The 24,951-nt window shown below is 41.9% G+C and overlaps 2 protein-coding genes across 21 annotated transcripts in view; one reads left to right on the forward strand and one right to left on the reverse strand.

The window, feature by feature from the left end:
* Positions 1 to 24,951, forward strand: part of LOC104933165 (ankyrin-3-like) — a 105,931-nt gene that overhangs the window by 2,452 nt on the left and 78,528 nt on the right. The gene's annotated exons all lie outside the window — the stretch shown is intronic.
* Positions 11,806 to 15,209, reverse strand: LOC104933157 (microfibril-associated glycoprotein 4). Its single transcript, XM_027289068.1, has 6 exons — positions 15,116 to 15,209; positions 14,977 to 15,020; positions 14,128 to 14,325; positions 13,805 to 13,901; positions 12,771 to 12,941; positions 11,806 to 12,659 (listed from the first exon to the last, which is right to left on the reverse strand). The coding sequence occupies exons 2-6, from the start codon at positions 14,980 to 14,982 to the stop codon at positions 12,412 to 12,414; spliced, it is 720 nt and encodes a 239-aa protein (XP_027144869.1). The 5' UTR covers positions 14,983 to 15,020; positions 15,116 to 15,209; the 3' UTR covers positions 11,806 to 12,411.

The following is a 24,951-nucleotide window of genomic DNA, read 5'->3' on the forward strand; positions in this document are numbered from 1 at the left end:
TCCAACTGGAGAATTAGCACCACCAACTGCTTGTCTTGGTTCGCCCCAACTCCTAATATCCACAACACAGCACTAGATGGAAAGTAATTTGCATTTTCTTTTGCAAATTTTCCAGAGATTGGTTCAAATTTGCATTTTATTTAGGTGGAAACTTATAGAGTCAGGTGGACGGTTAGGGTTAGGAGGTTGGGATGACTCAAGTGGAGGTTGGGGTGGTTGGTTAGGTCAACAAAACGTTGGACCTTTGACAGTCTGTCTTGTTTCTTTTAACCATGACGACAGTCATTCTGTAACCTTTCTACCATTCTGTACCAAGTGGTTATTTGAACAGAAACCAAGAGGCTTCCTTAAACCTAACCCAGTCTTTGTACTTATTTTGTTGTTTAGTTTGGATAACTTGTTGCATAAAGGACATCATTATTGTATTGTTATTGCCATTCACAAGAAAATATGAAATGAAATTTACCTCTATCCTCCCTTTTGTCCAATGAATCCCTCAAATTAAACTAAAATAAAAAAAATAAGGTTTGTCGGTACCTTTTTGAAAACTTGGTACGCCCAACCACCACCAAGGTCAACAACAACAACCACTTATGTTTTCCTCCTTCCGTTATTTAACTTTTAAATGTGGCTTGGTGACATTGATATTTTAGAGACAAGAAAACGATGAGTTCGTAATAAATTTTGGTATCGACATGTGTCCACCAGTTTTGTAAATTACGTTACACGCAAACTTTGACACCAGTGTCGATATGAAGGCATCAGAACGTATCGATCCTCTTCCCCATGTTGGATGTCTAATCAATCTACTGCATAATGGCATGCTTTCATCAGACGATGACAGGGATTGGAGGTAGATCTCTCTTCGAATTCTGACATTGAGAGATTAAGAATAGCATGAGTGATCCAGAAATGACGGAGAGAGGTTTGACCTTGACGGCACAGAAACGTGAGCCTGTGTGATGATAAAATTTATGGTTTTTCTACGGAGACAACAGGTGAGGGAAACGTGTTGCTGTAGTACAATATTGGGTGACATCAGCAGTTTCCCGTGTTTGTAGCGTAATGTTGTAGGGAAGGGTATCGGCTATCCTGGGCTCACTCAAGGTAAATCTATAACGCTGTCTGCCCTCGGCCAATTCTTGGCACCATGGAGGAAAAAATATCCTCTCCCTCCTCGGATCACATCACCTCAATTACCTTTCTTTTCTTTTCCTCGCCTCACTTTACTTAACCATACTTATCTGTCTCCCTGTCTCTCTTACACCGTCTCATATGCTTGGCTTGGCTTTTTGTCTTCCTCTCGAACAATGTAGATTTAACAGATTCTACTCTACGCTAGATGTCAATGTCTCTCGCTCTATCTTTCATGTTCGGTTCTTATCTTGCTCATTCTCTCAACAGTTTGGGATCTATACATTGCTTTCTGTCCGAGTGTTACATGAGGAGGTCAAAAGCAGTTTTGTGTCTCTGTGCGCTAACTGTTAGCACAAACAAGGCTGTTTAACTAGCATGTCTGGTAGCTCTGTTAAAGGAATACTTTGACCAGTCCCACCAGGATTTAAAAATGCCTGATGTTGCATGAGGTTTTTAAAAAAAACTGCGGTGAAAGTTGCGGTGCTTTTTACATTTTTGTTGCGGGAGGAAGTGAAAGTTGCGATTCGACAGTCGCGCAGGGGGCAAGGGGGCCCCGTCCCCAGCGGAGAGCCCTGGGGAGGGCGCAGCGAGCACTAAGTCCACGGCCCCAGGAAGCGGCGAGGTTCGGGCTGGCAGGCGCTGTAAAGCTTCGCCCCCGAGCCTTTGGGAAATGCGCCTGGCGGGGGCCAGCCAGCGCCGGGGAGAGGTCCGACGAGGGGATCCTCCTGCACCGTGCGGCCGTCCCTGACCCGCTGAGTTCAATCCCCCGGATGGACTGTGCAGAAGTTGCAGAAAAATCGCGGTGATTGGTTAAAATTGGAACACCGCCCTGAATTCACGGGGATTCACTAAAGTTGCATTGAAGTTGCAAATCGCAACATCGCGAATTCCTGGAGGGTCTGTTTGACCTTGTATCTTTCTAGCTGAGAGTTAGACAAGAAGATCGAGTAGAGAAGCGATTAACTTAGGTTAGAGTGGCGACTAGAAGCAGAAGGAAACAGCTAGCTTGGCTCTGGTTCTAGTTCCTGTCACGTCTTTAGTTGCGTACAAGTAAGCCGTCCATGTGGCGAGCTGTATTCGTATGCAGATAACTGTTTAGAGACATTAGTAGAAATCTGACTTTCTCGTCAAACTCAAGAGGAAGTCCAATAGCACCAAACCATTGGCCATTGTCCTTGAAGGCTTTCCTGTACTGGCTATTACCTTCTCTTGGTCGATGATGAGTTCATCTACTCTCTGAATCGAAGTATTTTTCTTTCTCTCGCTCTACATATGTATACTCACTGAATGAAACATCATTCCTTTCATTTGTACCTTTTTATTTTACATTGATTTAGTAATGAGTTCCATCCCTATGCATCCAGTGGCCAATGCTGTCTACAGTATGGCGTGTTTACGGTTCTTGCAGGAAGCTGAAAAACAAAAGCCATGCATTACGAGCACTGCCATCAAAGCTATTAGCTGCATGCTTCAAACAAATTAGTATCACTGAACTACACAACGAGCTTTTAAGCTGCGACACATGAACTGGTTGGCTGAGTTTTTTCGTCCAGCTATCTGACTGAAAGGTTTGACTTATGTACTTACTGCCCGGACTGTGAGCTCAGAGCACCAGGGGAGTGTTAGCATTTGTACCACAGGCATTTTGGACCACCGGGAAGGTGGTTTACAGGCACATCACTATTCAGCCTCGCAGATCTGCTGGCGTAGCTGTAATAAAAGATGTTGGAGATGTACTGGAAGATGTTTGAGAAGATTACATGGCTTCTTGATGGTTTCACTTTTGAACGGTATCTTGCACCTCATTTCAGAGGACGGGAGGGGATGACATCTGACAAAGATCGTATACAGGGATGACGACGGGGCTTCATCTTCTTTCTGGGAAAGGACTCGATTCTGCAGACTCCCCCACCCCACCTCCCTTCGGCTTTCCATCTCCCTCCCGTCACGGCTCTCTCTTTCAATACCTCCCTCCCACCCTGCATCTCCGTCAGCTGGCAGAGGGCTGTATTGTTCGGCCACACTTCTGCTTCTAGGACTGGGGGGGAGGAGGCACACACACACATACACACTGGTCCCCTGAGACCAGGCATTGTACCGCACATTAATCCCCTGACACTTATTTAAGCCAAGATTCATTTCTGAAGCCTACACGTTCGTACAGCCAGTGTGCCTATATGTCTTTTTGTTCATTAAAACAGCACCATGTCTGCTCTTTTCTACACACAGTTTACATTTATGTCGTATATAGAAGGCGGCATGAAGGTGTCAGGAAAGAAGATTTGTCTGTTTGCAGGAAAATAACTCGCACTTCAGAAATCTTTAAGAAACGTCTTCTTTTTTTTTGTGTCTTTGAATCTTCTCCAAAGAAGATTGATCAAACTCTACATGTTGGGCAACGCCGCTTCACTGTCGGCTTCATTTCTTTACATTTTAGGTGTTTGCTGTGCAGCTGAAACGACGATTTCTGATAATCGATTAATCGTTTGAGTACTTTTACGAGCAGAAATGCTCAAAATCCCAGTTTTCTTACATCTTATACACTAAATGATTGATTAATGATTTGCACGTTAATTGGTAATGGAAATAATCATTAGTTGCAGCCCTTTGCTTTTCTCACTCTTGCATACCTCACGTCCCGACATCAATCATCTTCAGTCACTCAGTGAATCAATCACTGTGTCAGCCTGGTCGAGCTCCAGTGAAATACAAACACAAAGGATAAACAGACAGTGCATTGATATATATTTCTAAATAAATGTGATTTGTGTGTGGGAATATAAAATCAGGAACAAATTAAATTTTTTTTGATGATGATGCAGATGACAGGCCTTGTTTTGGCATGTCAGAGCAGAGTTTGAAAGATATTTCAGCCTGGGGCAACAATAGCAATTTGGCACTCTTGTCTTGTAAATGAACACATCTGGTCTGAAGAGTGTTGATGTTTCTGACAGTACGAATGGAATGACCAACATGAAACATTCCTATACCCCTCTACTTCATCTCATTGTTGTTTTTTTACAGTGACAAGCTTAAGAAAATCAACTTATTTCTGTCATGAGCAGAATGCAGAGTCATTTGTTAGGCACACACGTGGAGCATCCTCAAGCTGGAGCACCAGATGCCATCACGGGCAATCTGACAAGTCGGAAACAGGTAACCTAACTGAGGAGAGGGCGTTATGAATTATAGAATGACTCCATTACCGAGCAGAGGAGAAACGACAGCTGTGAGTGGAGAGAAGATGGGATAGAGATCCAAGACGACATGTGAAAGGAAAGCAGGGCGATGAAGGAGGGTTAGAGGAGGAGGGAAGGGGAAGTCTGTGAAGGTAGCATGTTTTATGCCAGCCGAACGCGGCTGTAACGGGGGTTGCTGGGCCAGAGGATTGGTGCAGAGCCTGGTAAGCATCGTGATTGGTGGATGTGGGATGACAAGGAGGGGTTGTGGGTAGATGTGGGGGAAGAGGTAACACATGCCCAACATACTGCGAAACAGAGAAGGAGAAAGACATGGGGAGGATGAAATCAAATTAAAATGAAGGGGAATTAGAGCAAGCGTGCAGAGAGATGTGAAGTTGAAGCAGAGCCGCTGAGCCGACTTGTGGCAGAAAAAAAAAGAGGAGGAAATTGAAGAGTAGGCAGAGAGAGGCAGAGAAGATGAGGACGTTGTTAGTCAGGCCTTTTATCCTCCTTCCTCTGCTTCCCTGCAGCTCCGTTATCTCTCGTTCCCTCTAAAGTGGAAGATCGACACCGAGAAGTGGGACAGTCCGTCCACGCACACATATCTTCATATCCTCATTTCAATGAACACAACACTGTTTTTGTTTTTTCTCTACAGGCAGATTAGTGAAACCACAGTATATTGAATTAACCTGACTGAAATGAGACACCATGTTTATACGTATGCAGCTTTTACAGGCAGAGTCGCTGCTTGTGGCTCACCGGGCTCCTGCAGGGTTTTCCTGTGATTATATAAGTGTTTAAAATTCACAAGTTCAAGGGAGGCATCGTGGATCGGGTTCGGTTCTGGTATCTGACTCCGGTTCATGGTTGGCAAACTCAAAGGAGCACTCCATCCAGCAGGGAGATATAGTGTTAGACATTGTGGATGGACAGTGGCCAGAGCTATCATCTCTTTTATGCCACACAGTCTTCCTCCTTGTCAAAACCTGGCACCTACATTACCCACAATGCAACCCAACTGCCCACAGTAGGGTTCAAAGTGTGTCCACGCTCTTAATCCTGCATAACTTTAAGCCTTAATATAATGTAAACAGGTGAGTTGTATATAAATTCACCCTCAGTACAGTTGTCATGAACGGGGAAATTAGCTACAGAGACCAAAACTGTTTTTTGTACCAGGCTGTAAACATGTTTATTTCTGCTGTGAAGTTGGACATTTGAACATGGGGACTTATGGAGACTGACTCACTTCTGGAGCCAGCCTCAAGTGGACGTTAGAGGAACTGCAGTTTTTTTGGCAGAAGAGGGAATAAAATCAGGGAAACACTGGAGAAAAACAGGATTATCAACCCCGTGCATGCTCTCAGTGGGTGAGGTGTTGATCCGTGGCACGAGTCCAGCACGGAGTCACGACATAGACGGCTCTCCGCTGTACACAGCGGACATTTTGAAGGTGAGCGGCATGGAGGAGACCTGCCTGGATCAGACAGACAGAAATAGACAGACAGAGACACTTAGACACAGTTCACTGGATGTGTGACTGAACAGAGGGAGAGGTAGTCCTGGTACAGTCCAGCCTATGACATTTTATTTTTTATAACTCGTGCTACGTGTTGTAATTGGCCTTCCTGCGCCAGAAGCTGCAACTTTATGCTGCACGGATCAAATTAGCGTCAGTAGATTCTGTCCCCCTGAAGTTTGTTCAGACAACATGACTGCATCCTCAACAACGCTGACCTCCATCAGTCCTCTTCGTTCTTTTTTCCTTCTGTCATTGTGTCTATAGAGGCTGCTGAACCCGGTTACACTACCTATTCGCCCAGCTCAGGTTCTGGCATGACACCAACACCATTCCCCGTTACCATACGTTGGGCAGAGGGAAAACCAGAAAACATTTTCTTCATAAAATATGATCCAGTTTCACCAAAATCAGTGAAGTAGTTGGTGGTGTGTGACTTATTTTATGGTAAAAGTGAGAAATTGAGTTCTTCAATAAAGAAAAATGATAAAACCTGGAGCTGCAGTTCACTGGAAGATGCAGATAATATTATGGTGGTTTATGGTGATCAGGGCTACAGATTCAGCCACAACATGTAAAGCACCACTCCAGTATTATTACAAACTGAGCTGAGCATCTTTTAATGGATCTTTTGAGAGCAGCCACGAGGGAAATCAGACACGCCAGAAGTCCGACATATCGTCCGAGAGCTGGATCATTGAGGCGGTTAACCGGGCGTCACGACTCAGTGTCAAACTGCACGGCAACAAGCCAACAACTGATTCTCAGATCTGTCGGTATCTGCACGGTGTAATGCTTTAATGTCTTTGTTCCAGACGTTTTCACAGAGAAGTGAAACCTTCTAAAACCTTCTAACCTTCAATCTTTGTATGCGTATTATGAAAACATTCCTAGACAGCACCCTGTTCATTCATGCTGAGAGTCCTTCTCTGACTCAACCTGAGTCATTTATTCGTGTTTTTACAAATATAGTGATTGTCTACGGGAAACAGTTCCTGGGGGTCTTGATCCAGGGTGATTCCCCTGCCTTTTCCCCAGTGCATGCTGGGATAAATCTCACCCCCCCTCTCCCTCTGAATAAAGTACTGAATGTGACTTTCGCAGTACTCCAGTTGGCTGCACAGGATTGCGGTGCACTGCTGTGTGAGCTAATGCTGCATTCCCGCTCTGTGCTGAGAGGTTTTAAGGGTTTCTCAGTTATTCATGTCCTGGCCCACTAACATTGTGCAGAGGTACGCAGCAACTGAGGCCACTCAGGAATCGCAGAGTATTCGGTGTGAGCCGAAAAACGCTGTCCTCATTTAAACCGCTCCCTGCTCCCCCCCTCTCTCTTTATATATGTCTTTATTCCTCGCTCTCTATGAAGCTCGCTGCACTTATTCTCTTTGGTTCTCGCTCATAGTAATCTATCTAACCTGTCATCAAGCTCCTCTGGGATTAAAGGGATGACACCATTAAAACTGTTTTTGCAATATAAATGAGGAAAGAGCTGTCAAAGGCCGAGCCGAAGCCTCCGTTCCACTAGCTTCTGGAACTCAGTGTGATCTCTCGTTTATTTCATCAATCTCACAAACAAACTCTTTAGTCCAGATCGCTGCTTACTAAAAACTTTTACAGCGTTCAGTCGTCTCTGTCCTGCTGCAAAACTTTTGTCAAGCATTGAACCAAGCAGCAACCTCCGTGGCTCCGTGCAGTTCCTCAAACGTCCACTTGAGTCTGGCTCCAGAAGTGAGTCAGTCTCCATAAGTCCCCATGTTCAAATGTCCAACTTCACAGCAGAAATAAACATGTTTACAGCCTGGTACAAAAAACAGTTTTGGTCTCTGTAGCTAATTTCCCCGTTCATGACAACTGTACTGAGGGTGAATTTATATACAACTCACCTGTTCACATTATATTAAGGCTTAAAGTTATGCAGGATTAAGAGTGTGGACATGTGGTTGCAGTTACAGATGGCTTGTTTGAGCCTCAGGTCCACCCACGCTCCATGTTTTTGTCCATTCTTGACTGCCAAGGTGGCGACAGCCAGAAGCATTATAATTGTTAATGGGATTCTGAATGATGTTTTCTGGACCAGGACCCAGAGTCTCCAGAATACGAGTTATCCACAGACGAGAACAAAAGAATAAAAACTGAATGTATGGTTTCAACATGGCAAAGTGTTTGTGGCTGGTCGTGAGAGTCAGCAGAGAGGAAATAGCCATGCTGATGAAGTACATGCAACTAAAGTGCTCCATTGATTTTCTGAGCAATCCCTTAATTGACGTCGGCCTCTGCGAGCTCTGAAGCTAACGGTCACTGCTCCTGCAGAGCGGCTCTTTGTTTCTCCGTTTACTGTAGATTTCATCATTTCCTCATTTGTTTAATGTGTTACTGGCCATCGAGTGGAAATCAAATATTTAGCGAGCAGGAACTGAAGCTCCAGGAAGAACAATAGTGACCATTAAAATGTGCTGTTTCATCACGTTACGTCCCATTTTCACGCAGAGGGCAGAATGTTAACGTGATAATCGAAAGCTTAATACAATAATTCGACCATTCTTATTACTTTTTAATGGATGAATACATTTTAGCTGATGAAATGTGAGAAAATAATGAAAGATAGTATAGTATATAATAGAATTATAGTACATATACAAGGTAACCATGTCAAAATGCCACAAACCCCAAAGTAATTATTCAATTTATTGATTTATTTTTAAAAAAGGACAATATTGGACATTTTTATTCAATATATGATCTAAATTATGAATTAATGATTACGTTTCTGTTGGATGATTAAACAACTAATTGTCCCAGCTCTGTATTGACGACTAATGTGTTTCATTGATCGTATTTTTCCACACAAGGTTGAGTATGAGCGAATGTTGGCGCCGCCTTCAGGAGCAGTTTGGGGTTCAGTATTTGCTCAAGGACACTTCGACATGCAGACTGGAGGATCGGATGATCGGTGGTTTGACCTCTACCTACCTCTTGACCCAGCGTTGAATTGATGACGGTGATATTTAAAGGACTTAGATTTCTTCCTGTGGCTGTTTTTGTTTGTTTCTTTACGTTTGTGGTTACAAAGATGAAATCAGCTTATACAATATCCATCCATCCATCCTTGATAACCGTTTATCCTCATCAGGGTCATGGGGGGTTCGAGCCTATCCCAGCTGACTTTGGGGCAAGAGTTGAGGCAGTTCATCACAGGGCAAAGAGAAACAGACGCTCACAGTCACACCTATGGGCAATGAACCTGTTAACTGCATGTCTTCGTGGGAGGAAGTCGGAGCTTTCTATAGATATGGCAGTAAGGTGTCATGAAACTCTGATCTGATCACAGCGTAGATGCAGATGTTCTAAAAACAAAGCCCTGTGCACTGTGTGAGCTTTTGGTCTGGACCAGATGTTTTATTTATTCATGACCGGTGCTCGGTCTCTGTCAGAAGAGATTAACCAAGCAGTGATACACAAGCTGACTCTTCTTCATACTTCTTTTTTTTGGACCTCGTTGCGTGTTTGCCGTAGTACAGTCAAAGATCTGAACCCATGCAGCCGAGAGGTCACGCTTTGAGAGGACTCGAGCCGACAGGATCGATGTCTGTCTTTAGGTGTTTCTGTCTGATTCTCTGTTTCCCCTCTGGGCTGGCCTGAGCGTCCACCTTAACACTCAACACACACACACATATGGACACGCAACCTTACATCAGCATCAGCACACTGTCTGTAATCCAGCAGCAGCAGCAGAACGTCATCCTGCTGTCATCCAATGAGGAGAGAGCGACTCTGATCTGCCAGCCAATCGCGAGGAGACCTAATGAGTGACGGAGTCTGCAGCTGACAATGAGAAATATTTGAAGGGAGGGCTTCCTGACACACGGTGTGTGTATGTGTCTGATGTCGGGAGTTTGAACGTCTTAAAAAGAGACTAAAAATACGTCCAAATTGTGATTCAGCGCAGCGCAAACATATTTATATATTTATATATAGATAGATAAAAGAGCGTCTCACACTCGGCTGCAGCAAAATGTGAAAGTAAGGACGAGGAAGAGGAGTTGAAGAGTTCGTACGCTGTGTTTTCATCCTCCTCATCCTCCTCTCAAGTGCTGTAAAAATACTGACACTGCAGTAGCCAGGCAGCCAATCAGATTGCAGCACTCGACACACACACACAGTCGGGCACACACACAAGAACACACACCGACACACACACATAGGTTGGCTTTATCTGCCCATTCTCTGTTGATTTCATAATGTAAACAGAAACACATGATACCCGAGGGAAGGCACTTGTTCTTACAGTGTCGATCACACTGTTAAACATCTGCTTCTGTGTGCTTCACATCAAACTGGGACAGACAGTTCTCACTGTTTGCATGTCAGTGACGTTCATCACACCATACAGATGTTTTTCTCTCCTGCTGCGGGTGATGCAGTACCACTGACCGACCGCTAGGGACTGATATAGGACCTGGAAATTAATGACCGGTAACCAGGCGAGCTGAGAGCTGAGAGCTGTGTGTGTGTGTGTGTGTGTGTGCACGCCACATGTGGTGTGGTAAACTACTTAACACTTGCCAACACTGCAGTCTGTTTTTGTCACAGGCACACAGATTGGACTTCACCGCATAATATAGACACAGAATAGTTGGACATGAATAATCTGATAAACGATGAATCGATCAACAGAAAATGAATCGACGAGTTTATTAATTGTTTCAGTTTTAAGCACAAATGTCGAATCAGTCTCTGATTACAGCTTCTCAAACGTGGTGAAAGTATCTCATGCAAAATAATTTAACACTTTACAGTCCACGCTCTTAATCCTGCATAACTTTAAGCCTTAATATAATGTGAACAGGTGAGTTGTATATAAATTCACCCTCAGTACAGTTGTCATGAACGGGGAAATTAGCTACAGAGACCAAAACTGTTTTTTGTACCAGGCTGTAAACATGTTTATTTCTGCTGTGAAGTTTTTAACATGGGGACTTATGGAGGCTGACTCACTTCTGGAGCCAGCCTCAAGTGGACGTTTGAGGAACTGCAGTTTTTTTGGCACTTCTACTTCGGCTTTACCACACAGCCACGGAGGGTGTGACCCTATGGCTTGCCTTATTACATTAAATTGCAGTTAAAAAAAAGGGCAGCAACATTAATACGGGATACACAAACCTCTTATTCGAAGGCTCTGACCAGATCACGTACAGCTAATTATGTATTCTGAACGTTCGTGATGAATGTCCATGTGCATTTCGTTTTTTATACTGATGCCGAGCCAATACCCAAGTTTGAGGAACATTCAATTTAATTCAATTTAATTCACGTCAAACTTTTGAAATGTAAAATGTCAGAAGCAGTCGTACAATAACTGATCCGTCAAATTAAAATAGACTATAACACCAAAATCACCAATGCCTGATTCTGGTGTTTGACCTGTTTTGGACACTCTTGTTATCAGAAACATATTGAAGCTTTAATAAACCCTGCTGGCTGAATTGGCTCTAATGTTTGCTGGTGTCAGTCCCATCATCAGTTCTCTTACTGTACAGGTTAATCCAAGATGTCAGCGATTATAGTTTAAACACCAGATGGTTTTATTTCCATCCCACAACATTCGATGAACCCAGTGCAATGCTGCAAATTTAGGAGCTTCAGTTGCCATGGCAACCCTTCCCTTCTCCCCTCTCTCTCTCTCTCTCGTATCATGTCTCCCTCCCCTCAGAGATGTCATAAAACACCAAAAGATCATTAATCTGTGTATGTGTGTGGGGTGGTGATACGAGTGCGTGTCGCACGGTTAACTCGGATGCCGCGATGTGACGCTCCGACCTGCCTGCAGTTGGCGAAGGAGACACATTCATTCCTCTGGATTTCATTCGCAGCTGAAACAATTGACTGAAGTGATAAATTTTATCATTTATTTATTAAAGATTTTCTATGAAACATTCAGAAAACCCTTATTAAAGCAACACAGCGTAGAAATCAGTATTTATTTTTTTTAAATGAAGCACCACCAGAGTCAGTATCAACTTCTTTATCACAGCAGACGCTGCTTTTTCAGCTTTGGGATATTTTTCTTTTTTACCTTGAAAATATCATATGATCGGATATTTTTCCTTGAAATGTTATTTTTCATTTTGTGAACTGGATTAAGGATTAAATTTAATTAAAATAAGTCACAAATATGAAGTAATTTCATGTTTATTAAAGGCTCACTAGTTTCCTCAAGCAGCTGGTCGCTGTACTTTTTATGAACAGTTACTAAAACACAAGTAAGTATGGCATTTGTTTCAGCAGTAGGATAAATACATACATAATATATAATTTGGTGCTCTAGTGGGTATTTACAGCATCAGGAACCATGTATGTACAACAAAACATGTCACAAATCTGTATCTCAGTGCTGTATTTTTCATTATTTTGGTACAAAAATGGAGCTTTATGGTCACAGAAGAATAAGATATAAAAAAAAATTCAGTTTGCACCAGATCCTACCTACCTGTCTAAAAGAGGTTAAAACAGGATCATGAGTTAAGTTAAAGTTAAACAAAGCTGAGCATGGTAACTCTTGACGTTACTGATTTATTCAGCGACCGGTCTGATCTTCATTACGATGGTTTTTAGGGAGTTTTCGAGTCCTCTGAAAGAGTTCCACTGTACACCAGCTGCACGGGGCGAAGGTCCCCAGGTGTAGATCCCGTTGGGGTTTGCCCCAAAGCATCCCGCGTACCAGAATGCTCCATAGGCCAACCTGGCGCAATTTGAATCATGAGTATCTTGATCTTTGTCAGTAGTGGTGAATTTCTTTCCATTGTGAAGACTTAGAGAGTCTCCTAATGAAAAAACAACAACAAAAAACACTGATTAATGGTAAATAATTTGCTCTACAACAGCTCAGCCATAGAACAAAATACTGAGATTGTCTGACGGTCTGAAAAAACATCCAGCTGCTCCTCTGACAAAACGTCCCAGGTTTAGCTTGTATCCGTCCGATTCTGGACCAACAGAGAAGGAAGAATACTCGGCAAAGACTTTCTGTCCCTCGAAGTCTTCCATGTCCACCCTCAACTCATAGTTCTTGGCCTGTGTCATCAGGTGCATTGTCTCCAGGCCTAGAAGATAAACAGTGACGGCAACAATGATCATCTGCAAGACACTGATGTAAACCAAAGTAGATTCAACAGATACAGGTACTGCAATAGGACTCGTCATATGTTTAGGAACACGTTTTCACAGAGCTTTGCTCATGATCGTAAGTAACATTGGGACTGTTTGTTCAGTATTCTGGTAAACCATAATATTTTTATTACAAAATTAGTATTTTTCCAGAAGATTGCCCAGAACCTTCAACTTCCTTTCAAGGTTCTTTCGGCCTGTTTGTGTCTGTGCTGCCCAAAGATCTAAGCAAATTAGAAAACTGGTCCGTCAGTCATATGCTTTCTTCTGTAGCTTCATGTTGATGCGTCGAAGCACAGTAAACAAAGAAAAGTACTACCCTCCCAAGCAACGACCTTCTGGGGGATAAAATGACCTCCTCAGAGCTTAATTTAGACCCAGGTTCTTAATCCCCAGGGGAAAGTTCTTGCAGTGGAAACACTGCTTTAAGCAAAGTAAACCTGAAACTACCCATCGATCTAATGGTCGGTCAGTCATCAGCAAATTACCTGATGATTTGCTGATGACTGCTTAATTGTTTAGAACATTTTTTCTAACAAAAAATGCCAAACATTGATCGGGCTCAGCTGCTCAATTGTGAGGATTTTCTGCTTTTCCAAATTTAACTGAATTTATCTGAACAACATCTACTTGGGCAGAAAATTGTGCATTTGGCATAGACCAAATGTTGCATTGATTAATCGAGAAGATAATCAGAAGATTGATTGATAATGAAAACAATAGTTAGTTGCAGTCCTAGACTTGTGACCTTGAATCTATCAAATCATACAATTAAGTAAATAAAAAGTTTCTGTCGTACCCAGCCAGTACTCTCCGGCAGCGCTGCCAAATCCAGCTTTGTAGTGTTCCCACTTCATGAAGAAGTTCACGGTGCCGTCTTGTCTTCTCTGAATGACCTTGTTTTTAGATAGAAAGGGCGAGACAACTGTCAAAGAAAGGCAAATTAAAGCTTTACTTATTCACATTTTTTATATTTTAATGCCATTCTCATTAGCCTAACGATTAGCTGTCGGACACAATGAAGTCTCTAATAGCTCTTTTCCCTCAGGAGTTGGTGGAGACCAAAACAGAGCTTTGAATAAATGCTAAAGTTTTTCTGTGTTGACTGTCCTCCATCCTCACCGTCCACTTTTCTCCACTACAGTCGGTGCCATCCTTGCTCATGTCACAATAAACCTGCACACGAGAGGTGCCGCCAGCCGGGTAGATGGCGTACACTCCGTCCTGGCCTGATCCGGCACTGTAGACATCGCTGCAGTCTGTGGGCAGGGTGGACTGATAGGCTGCTACAGGCAGCAGCGCCGCTAACACAACTCTGAGCTGTAGCAAAGAGGAAAAATAAGGCTTGCAAAGAGAAATAGCACCTTTAACTTCATACATATCAAAGACAGATTGAAGACAGAATTAGTTTGAGGCTATTCTGAAGCTGATTTCATGACATATTACACTGAAGTTGCTAAAAGCAGCACTGACTTTATGTATCGTGTCCTACTAACGGGATTGACAGACATGAAGTGATTAGGTGGGGATTCATTGTCAAGCTCAAGGAGACTTTAATAGGACGAGCGGCTGTTGTCGGGATTGACCCTGTAATCTGTTGCAGTTGTGAGTCCGGCTCTGGTACCGCTGTATTTGACAGTCCAGTGTTCGTTTCTTGGCTATCATGAGGCAATGAATGAATCTGTCCTTGTCCTATTTTAAGACTCTCTGGTTGCGAGTGGTCGTGTCCTGCAAGTAGACTCACGATCTGCACTCACGTTATGTTGATAGAATTATTTTAAAACATTTCAGAGAACAAGATTAAATGAAATCTGTCCTGAGACTAGCTCAGAGGAGTTTTGAATGGAGATTTGAGTGGTGGATCAAATGTCAGAAAATGCATCCTCAAATAAACAGTTTTATCCAAACGAACATCTAATCAAAAGATATTTAAGTTTTAATCATATAAAGTGAAGAAAGGCTTTCGCATACCATCATTCTTTAATCAGCTTCAGGAGGCAGTGTGTGTGGCTAACCTGCAAAACAAAGCAAACAATAATATCAGCATTTATCAGTTTCTATGAAGTTCATTCAAATAAAAACAGTTCAACAGGAGCATGAATGAACTTACCAGGAAGCAAAGGGTGTTTTTCCACATGCAGCAGATCCTTTTTATTGGTGCAGCTCTCCCTGTTGCAACACACAGTGTTTTCCCTCATGCAATAAGTGACACAGTGTTGACTCTCCCTTCTGCTTTTTCCGGTCAGTGTTAGTACATCAAATATAAAAAAAAACACACCACTGTAGTATTACTAAACACTTATTATGTCATTTTAGAATAACCTCTGTTCACGGGAAGCCCCAGTACTGTGAGTGAGTGAATGTACTGCAGCTCCATATTGCTCCATGTAGGAGTTTTTAATTCGATTTATTTAATTTCACATGATTTTAAACCTGTAATCTAAATCATTTGGTTACATAAAGTAAATCTCATAGTATTAGTTTCATTATGGAGCAGTCTGCTTATTATTTTCTCCATTAATTGATTATTTTCTCTATAAATTGTCAGAAAACTGTGAAAATTGTTTGAGTTTTTGTCCAAACAAAGGTCCAAATCTCAAGAATATTAATGTAATTATCATATAAATCAGTAAAAAGCATTAAATCCTCACATTTGAGAAGCTGCAATTCACCTTGAAATGTGTTTTTGCTAACAAGTAACAATCTAAGTCCAGTATTCACCCTTCTTTTAGCTCCGTTTTGGTCTCCACCAACTCCCCCAGGGCTGTTAAATGCTCCATTATGTTCTCCAGCTAACTGCTAACTTTGTCAGTGTGCTGTTTTGTGTTGGAGGTCAGTGTATCAGAGATGTTTCTGCTGATTTCAGCTGTCTGCTTCTACTGGAAACAAGGTTGATGAGAGTGGCATTTTCAGGCCAGAAAACCAAAACAATGAGTTTTGTGGGTTTGTCACTATGAGACAGCTTTAATACCTCACACATAAAAGTTTAATCCATTGTTATTTTATTAAGTTTAGAACAGGATTGTTTTAAATTGATGGTTTGATGGTTAAAATACCAGCTGGCACTGATTGTTGTTAACTCTTTCCAACCTTTTTGTTTGTTTTGTTTTAAAGTTCATTATTTTTGGAAATATACATATTGGCTTTCTGATACCGCTCTCATGTCTGTGCAAGTCACTGCCACTTAGCTTAGCTTAGCATAAAGACTGTAAACAGGGGGAAACAGCTAGCCTGGCTTTGTCTACAAAGTCCACCTACCATCACCTGCAAAGCTCGCTGATTAACACGTCATATACACTTTTTATGTTTTAACACATACATGCTTTTACTTTTCTCTCAAGGCAAATACACAGATAAAACAAGGAGCTTTACATTAAACTACCACATACAGAGTAATTTCATTGGACAAGAGTCGTTCCATGAATGCCGATATAGAGAATAACAACACTGGGACTTTTAACTACAGGTATCACTCATGCTTCTTTTCATTTATGGTCATTACCTATCTCTGATTTTAACGAACTTTGCACTGCAAAGATTAACATTTTCTCCACAAATAACATTTGACTCAAACTCTGAATGGTCGTCAGGAGAGGAACGTAGGAAAGCAAAGAATCCCGGACACTTCAACATGAACCTGCAGGTGTGCTCATAGGACAAAAACGACGTCATGTAGACGTTGTTGTTGTTGTTGTTGTTGTGTTGCTTGGTTACAGTGCAACCCCCTCCTCCCGTCCAATTGCGGAGCCAAATAAAAGATGAAATAAACAAACAAATCATCTGTTGTCACTTAACAATGTAAAATAATAACAGGTGCTTGCAGAACTGTTGTATAAAAGCAATATCACACTCGAGGTCGTGCTGTTATAGTGAATATCAGCACGGTTTGGATTAACTACTCACAGCCGGCCGTGCTGATATTTAATACAACATCATGACCTCGAGTGGGATATTGCTTAAATAAATATGTAAATGTGGCGGTATAAATAGTAACAAGCGGCTCCCAGACGTTTTGTGAGGTGGAGGCCTCTTTCAGACGACTTGTTCAACCTCTGAACTCCAGTTTGTTTCTTTTTAATGATTGTTTGAGGCTCAAAGACATCAAATGAACTAATATTTCATTAATAAGCATAAGAAAGGATTGGAGAAAAGTTTTTTTTTTTTAATATATTGTGACTTTAACAAGTGGCACACACACACACACACTCACTGGTACACTGAGAGCAGTGCACTGTCAGCTGATCCCGTGTTGTTCCAGCGAGACTTGGTTTTGAGATTAACGCCGGAACTCTTCGTCTGTCTCACCCCTCCCTCACCCCTTGCCTCACCCCTCCTCCCACCATGCTCTGGACTTTCTCACTGCAAGCCAGGTATTTTTAGCTGTGACATAATGCCCCTATCTCTCTCTCTCTCTGTATCTCATTCACACTCTTTCACTCTCTGTCTTTCCCTCACCCCTCTCTCTCTCTCTCTCTCTCTCCCTCCCTCCCTCAAACTGTCCCTCCCTCTCTCCTCTCTTACCCCCCTCGTCCCCTCTCTCCCCAGCTCCCGGGCTATAGGGCTAGCTGCTACAGTAATTGAGTGCTCAGGTTTCACACTTTCAGCTTGCAGGGCTGAGAAACATGGCAGTGGAGGAGGCAGCAGACTATTTGGCAGAAGTAAGTCTTTGTCTGTACTTTACTGTAAACAGACTTAACCTCCTCTTTCCTGCTGCACTGCATTAATGCTAACGAGATTTGAGGATTTTACAGCCTGTAGGATTTAGTGATGTTACCGGCTCCAGAGATGGGACATTGTCAGATGAGATGGGGGGACGTTAGAGTCCGTGGTGGCGTGGTCTTTGATGGGACGGGTCGCAGTGGCAACACTGCTGCACCACTCTGCTGCAGTGTGCGTGGATGGATGTGTGTGTTTGGATGTGTGTGTGTATAAACGTCTGGGTGTCTGTTTGCATTCCTAGCTGCTTCACTGTGACTGTACATTTTATGAATTCCTGCTGATTATGAGGCCGTATACATATTCTGTGGATACAGCTTCATGTTGCACGGTGATGTGACTGGAGGCACCTGACCTTGGATGGTGGCGCATGCTCTGTGTGTGTTTGTGTTTGTGGGAAAAAAAAAAAAGGTGAATAAAAGTCAAAAAGAGAATTCGAGGATAAAAAAAAACAGAGGAAAACGAGAGAGATTGATGTTAGAAATTGCAGTTTTTGATGAGTTAATTAACTCAAATCCAGAAAAATAGACGTCCATGAGCCCTGGTGATATGTGATATACAGTATGCAGTATAATGCTAGCTCATGATTAGCTGACTGCAGCAGCCAAGCAGCAGTTTAATGGTATTCAAGGAGATATTAACATTTATCTGACCTGCAGATCTCGTGTGTTTCAAACACTATTTGGCCTTTACTTCATATTCTTTTCTGTTAAATGCAACATGTGCAGAAAAGCCAGCTGCTGACATGTCAGACTAACAGTCCCCCTCATCGCTCAGCGTCACATTCGTCGTCGTCGTTCAGCTCCCATGTTGGAATGTGTGTAACTGTAAGCAGCGTGCGCCGGAAAAAGAGCGACTGCAGCATTCCTCGCACGTCTGTCACGGATAAATAAAGTCCCACCGGAATGACACTTCAAATCTGAACACAACAAGACGTCATTCAACTTAAATCACACACAAACTGATTTTTAGAATAATGAATTATGATTTATATTATCGTCTACATATAGGAATAGAATAAATTGGTCCTAAGTCCTGCATGTTTCACCAGATTTCATGCAAATATGATGTTTTTGAGACATCTTACACAGACTATAGGAAAGAAAACTCACATATTTCATTTATCTTTGTCTGTCACGGATAAATGAAGTCACACTGAAATTATTCTTCCAATCTGAACGAGTTCAAACACAACAAGACGTCATTAAACAAGTTTCTGAGGCTGAACTGATTTTTTTAAATCAAAGTGAAATAAGATTAAAACAAGTTGGTCCAAAGTCCTGCATGTTTCACCAGATTTCACGTGTTGAAAGAAAACCAGCTGCAAAACTTACAAATGATCCTCTGAGTTTATTTCACTGAGTCGGCTGCTGACACTAAACCTCTTTAAAAAATTGTGTGAAGTTGGATTTTTTTTGTAGTTTTTGGTTCCAATCGCACAATCCTAATATTTTCAGATCAAAAGTCTGTTTGCGGGACAGCGTGTTGGTGTTGGTGACGTAGTTAACACTTTCCCCTTCAGTTCAAAACCCCCCAGCATGTGGACTCTCCCACAGACGTGTTTATATATAGGTTAACCGATGATTGGTGAGCGTCATTGGTTAACCTATATCGGTTAACCCCCCTCCCCAGTGTCAGCTGGATTTGGCTCCAACACTGATAAGGATAAGTACTACTAAGGAAGATGGAGGAAAGTCTGTTTGGGGCACGGCATGGTGGTGCAGAGGTTAGCACTGTTCCCAGTTTGAACCCCCCAAGTTCTGCACAGTTCTGGTTTATATATAGGTTCATTGAGGGTTTGTCCAGGATAAGTGGTTATGGAAGATGTTTGCTCCTTTGTATCAAGACATAATGTGGACAAAGATGATTATTCTCTTCATTAATATCAGAAAATACCAAGTTGACATCTTTAAATTACTAGCTCTGTCTAAAGCCAGAAGACTTTCAGTTCTCACAAGATGAACAAAAGCAGAAGATCCTCACAGAAGCAGTGAATGTTTCCTGGATTCATCGATCGTTTTATAGTTCCAGCTCCAATGTGGACACAGGAAGTGTGTGATAAACAACATAGTGACAAGCTGGTGCACATAGAGCTGCAGCAACCCGAGAGGCATGATAACAAATACGGCGGGCGCCAATGTCAGGAATCACAGGCATGAGCGTTCACGTAAATAGAAGACATTTTTATTGATTGTAACTCTGCAGTCCAAAGGCCTCCGCGGAGTCACATTCCTGCGTGCACATGTACATGCATGTGCTGGACTGTCACGCTTGTGGCAGGGCTCCAGGGAGGCAGTACATCTTCACAGCAGAGGAACCAAACATACGTTTCATGTTGTAAAGTGTTTACGTAAAGACAGAAAGATGTTCATGTCGGTGTTTTTATGTCTTCACTCTGTGTAGAGTTGTGGCCTGGCAGTGCTTTTGTTCATTGTTGTGCGATGTGCGGCTACTTGGTGTCAAGTTTACAAAACTGGGAAGCGCTCAGCCTGGACCTCGGCGCTCTTTGGCCACAGTGCTTTCTAAGAGCGTGATGCTTTGAACTGGAATTCTGATAATGCCCTGAGTTATGAGCAGCCAGGCCTGCTGCTGCATTTAACTTAAAAGGCTTGGCACTGTGCCTTACAACCCTACTCAGGGTTTCTAAAAGCTCCACGGTGCACTGCTTCTCTTACATGAAACAGAAGCAGAAACCATCCTCAGGAAATGTTTCATTTTCGATAAGAAAGCGCCTCCTTTATAATAATGTTAGTGTGTGTTTACTGGCTTAATGTGCAGGATGTTATAATGCTTCTCCAGCAAAGATCGAACTCGCCTGAGAATCACTGAGTTTTCTTCAGTATCAATATAATCTGCAGAAGTGCCAAAAACTGCAGTTCCTCAAACGTCCACTTGAGGCTGGCTCCAGAAGTGAGTCAGTCTCCATAAGTCCCCATGTTTCACAGCAGAAATAAACATGTTTACAGCCTGGTACAAAAAACAGTTTTGGTCTCTGTAGCTAATTTCCCCGTTCATGACAACTGTACTGAGGGTGAATTTATATACAACTCACCTGTTCACATTATATTAAGGCTTAAAGTTATGCAGGATTAAGAGCGTGGACGCTTTGATTGACAGGTGGGTGCTGTTACAGGTGGCTTGTTTGAGCAACCAGGCGTCATTCAGATCATGCATCACACCGAGATACACAGATACTACGTCCATATTTGATACAGTCTATGCTCTGTGACAGTATAAACCTGTCCACACAGTTTGGGAACTGTAGTTTTCAAAATGTAGCGAGACAAAAAAACAATGACAGTCATCCATTAATATTAACATTAATAGTGATTGAGGTTGTTGATTTAACTAAGAACAGTTTGTTTTTAGGATTATATTCAAGAACAGATAGAAATATTATATATACAGAGTTACAGCAGCTTATGTTGATACTGTACTGCTTTATTTCTAGGTTAATGAAAGTCTGTGTTTGTTCTGGGCTTAAAAGTGTTTGAATTAGGGGATATTATATTATATTTAGTACCTTATCTGATTTCCTTTTGTTTTCTTCTGGTAGGTTTATTGTAGCCCGTTATTGCCCTGTGACAGGTCCAGAGGCGCCGCGACAGGTATTAGATGATACAGAGTCTTGTATTGAGTGTATCTGCTGTGTATTTCTGAAAATCAGGGCACAGTAAGTGACGATGTATTATGTCAGTGTTTTGTGATGTTCAGTTGCACGTTGTTTGGAGTTCAGTGGTGTGATTTGTCTCTGTTCAGCAAGGTCAAGACAACAAATAGGTACGTAGTGATACAGCGTTAACGAGATGACGGGATTCAGAGAATAATAAACCGTGTTGTGGTCATTCAGTAATCTTCTGTCGGATGTCGTGGTCGCAGCCTGGCGTCCGGTAAGCCGCCCGTCGGTCTCTGCCTTCACAGCATGGATGCTGACACCAGAGTGTGATGCTGAACTCAGATAAGATCCATTCACCGAGTGGGAAATGAGCTCAGCGATCAGCTTTAGTCTACAGTCCGTCTACAACAACAGAGATCACGGTGCGGTGGGCATGACAAAGCTTTCTGTAGCACAGGACAGTTCTTTAAATTGCAAACAAAGCCTGTATTACTATTTATATTTATAAAGTCCTGTGTCATGTTATGAGGTTTTTAACACAGTTTTTAACTTTCTAGAGTCGTTTTAGACCCTGATGTCATCTAACTGATCTTTGATATAATTTATGACCTTTGATATTCTTGATATGTTTTTATGGCTGCACTAAATAAATGAAATAGAAACTGTAGGAAATCCCCGCCTCCTCTCACCTCCCATCAATGGAGGGCGGAGCCTTCAAGTCTATTTAGGCAGCCAGCTCACCTGTGCGAGGCCTTTTGTCCTTGATGGAAAACAAAGGAGCTGGCAGGCCTCATCCTCACCCTCCCTCATTCTCAAAGTTTGAGCTGCGTATTTGATGTGAGTTATCCCTATTTTGTTCCACACACTCATAGTATATTCAGTAGGTAAATTTATAGTATAAATGTTAATTTCCCCATTTTCTTAAGATTTGTTTAGATTAAGTATCTTTGTTCAGTTGTTAAGTTTGAGTTGTGTGGATTAATATTTTGCTGTTCTGTTATTTCTCCTTTCCACCAGAAAACAACCAGCTAACAATAAATGAGAATCAATCGGATCCCCTGTGTTTGTGCCTTGTTCTGATCGACAATCTTATTGTGTTGTGACACCAAACCACGAGCCAGTTTATTCCTCACACCAACCCCAAACCAATATTTTACAGAAATTGTTTTAGATGTTTTTTTAGCATCACTTTACGCACCAAACTCCGCAACTACTTTGTGTTTGAGCAATGCTACACAGCACACAGAGTTTTTCTGAATGACTTTCGGCATCTACGATATTAAAATGAGACTATGTGACTTTAAAAGAAGGAATTACACATGCTTACTCAGTTGACTGAACTTGGAAATTATCTATAGAGTGTTTTTTGTACCAGGCTGTAAACATGTTTATTTCTGCTGTGAAGTTGGACATTTGAACATGGGGACTTATGGAGACTGACTCACTTCTGGAGCCAGCCTCAAGTGGACGTTTGAGGAACTGCAGTTTTTTGGCACTTCCACCCTGACTTGGTCTGGTATGACCATTAGCTTATGGTGGTTAGCCAACTATAAATGACATTAAGGCAGAAAATAACATTTATACAACATCAAAAACTATTTTTATCGTCATTTTTATAAATTTATATCATCTTGTACCTAAAACATTATTATGTACTGTATGTTCTCCATAGTAATGTCACCATTCATACCAAAAATACCCAATATGCCTGTTTCCTTGATTTCCTGATGTTATATTAAGGCTTAAAGTTATGCAGGATTAAGAGCGTGGCACGCTTTGATTACAGGGTGCTGTTACAGTGGCTTTTTGAGCAACCAGGCGTCATTCAGATCATGCACACACGAGATACACAGATATCTCGTCCATATTTGATACAGTCTATGCCTGTGACAATAAAACCTGTCCACACAGTTTGGGAACTGTAGTTTTCAATGTAGCGAGAACAAAAAAACAATGACAGTCATCCATTAATATTAACATTAATAGTGATCGAGGTTGTTGATTTAACTAAGAACGGTTGTTTTTAGGATTAATTCAAGAACGATAGAAATATTTATATACAGAGTTACAGCAGCTTATTGTTGATACTGTACTGCTATTTCAGGTTAATGAAAGTCTGTGTTTGTTCTGGGCTAACTGTTGAATTAGGGATAGTATATTATTATATTATATTATATTTATTATATATTACTTATTTACTATTTTTGTAGTTTTTATTTCTGGTAGTTAGTTGTTAGCACTTTAGTTCATGTACGAGGTACAGATGATACGGCGCGGTATTAGATGATACAGAGTCTTGATTGAGTGTATCTCTGTGTATTTCTGAAAATCAGGGCACAGTAAGTGAGATGTATTATGTCAGTGTTTTGTGATGTTCAGTTGCACGTTGTCTGGAGTTAGTGGTGTGTCTCTGTTCAGCAAGGTCAAGCAACAAATAGGTCGTAGTGATACAGCGTTACGAGATGACGGGATTCAGAGAAAATAAACCGGTTGTGGTCATTCAGTAATCTTCTGTCGGATGTCGTGGTCGAAGCCGGCGTCCGGTAAGCCGCCCGTCGGTCTCTGCCTCACAGCATGGATGCTGACACCAGAGTGTGATGCTGAACTCAGATAAGATCCATTCACCGAGTGGGAAATGAGCTCAGCGATCAGCTTTAGTCTACAGTCGTCATACAACAACAGAGATCACGGTGCGGTGGGCATGACAAAGCTTTCTGTAGCACAGGACAGTTCTTTAAATTGCAAACAAAGCCTGTATTACTATTTATATTTCTACTTAAGTCCTGTGTCAGTTATGAGGTTTTTAACACAGTTTTTAACTTTCCAGAGATCGTTTTAGACCGCATGTCATCTAATGATGATCTTGATATAATTTATGAACCTTTGATATTCTAAACAAGGCTCTGTGTTTTTATGGCTGCACAAATAAATAAATAGAAAACTGTAGGAAATCCCCGCCTCCTCTCACCCTCCATCAATGGAGGGCGGAGCCCTCGAAGTCTATTTAGGCAGCCAGCTCACCTGTGCGAGGCCTTTGTCCTTGATGGGAAACAAAGGAGCTGGCTGGCCTCTGTCCTCCACCCTCCCTCTTTCATGATTGAGCTGCGTTTTGATGTGAGTTATCTCATTTTGTTCCACACACTCATAGTATATTCAGAGGTAAATTATAGTATAAATAATTTCCCCATTTTCTATGAGATTTTTTGATTAAGTATCTTTGTTCTTTTTGTTAAGTTTGAGTTGTGTGGATTAATATTTTGCTGTTCTGTTATTTCTCCTTTCCACCAGAAAACAACCAGCTAACAATAAATGAGAATCAATCGGATCCCCTGTGTTTTGTGCCTTTTCTGATCGACATCCATTGTGTTGTTCACCAAACCACGAGCCAGTTTATTCCTCACACCAACCCCAAACCACATTTTACAGAAATTGTTCAGATGTTTTAGTCACTTTACGCAGCTACCGTTGTGTTTGACATGCTACACACAGCACAGGAGTTTTCTGAATGACTTTGGCATCTACGATATAAAATGAGACTATGTGACTTAAAGAAGGAATTACACATGCTTACTCAGTTGACTGAACTTGGAAATATCTATAGAGTGTTTTGTGTA

This window comes from Larimichthys crocea, chromosome XVI (assembly GCF_000972845.2).
Source record: "Larimichthys crocea isolate SSNF chromosome XVI, L_crocea_2.0, whole genome shotgun sequence".
Classification (NCBI taxonomy): Eukaryota; Metazoa; Chordata; class Actinopteri; family Sciaenidae; genus Larimichthys; species Larimichthys crocea.

Excerpts from the sequence above, each read along its gene's own strand:
- LOC104933157 (XM_027289068.1), bottom strand. Across the intron at positions 12,942-13,804 it reads TGCCGGAGAGTACTGGCTGG|GCCTGGAGACAATGCACCTG; the intron begins GTACGACAGAAA and ends TTTATCTTCTAG. Across the intron at positions 12,660-12,770 it reads TGTCAGAGGAGCAGCTGGAT|ACTCTCTAAGTCTTCACAAT; the intron begins GTTTTTTCAGAC and ends TTTCATTAGGAG.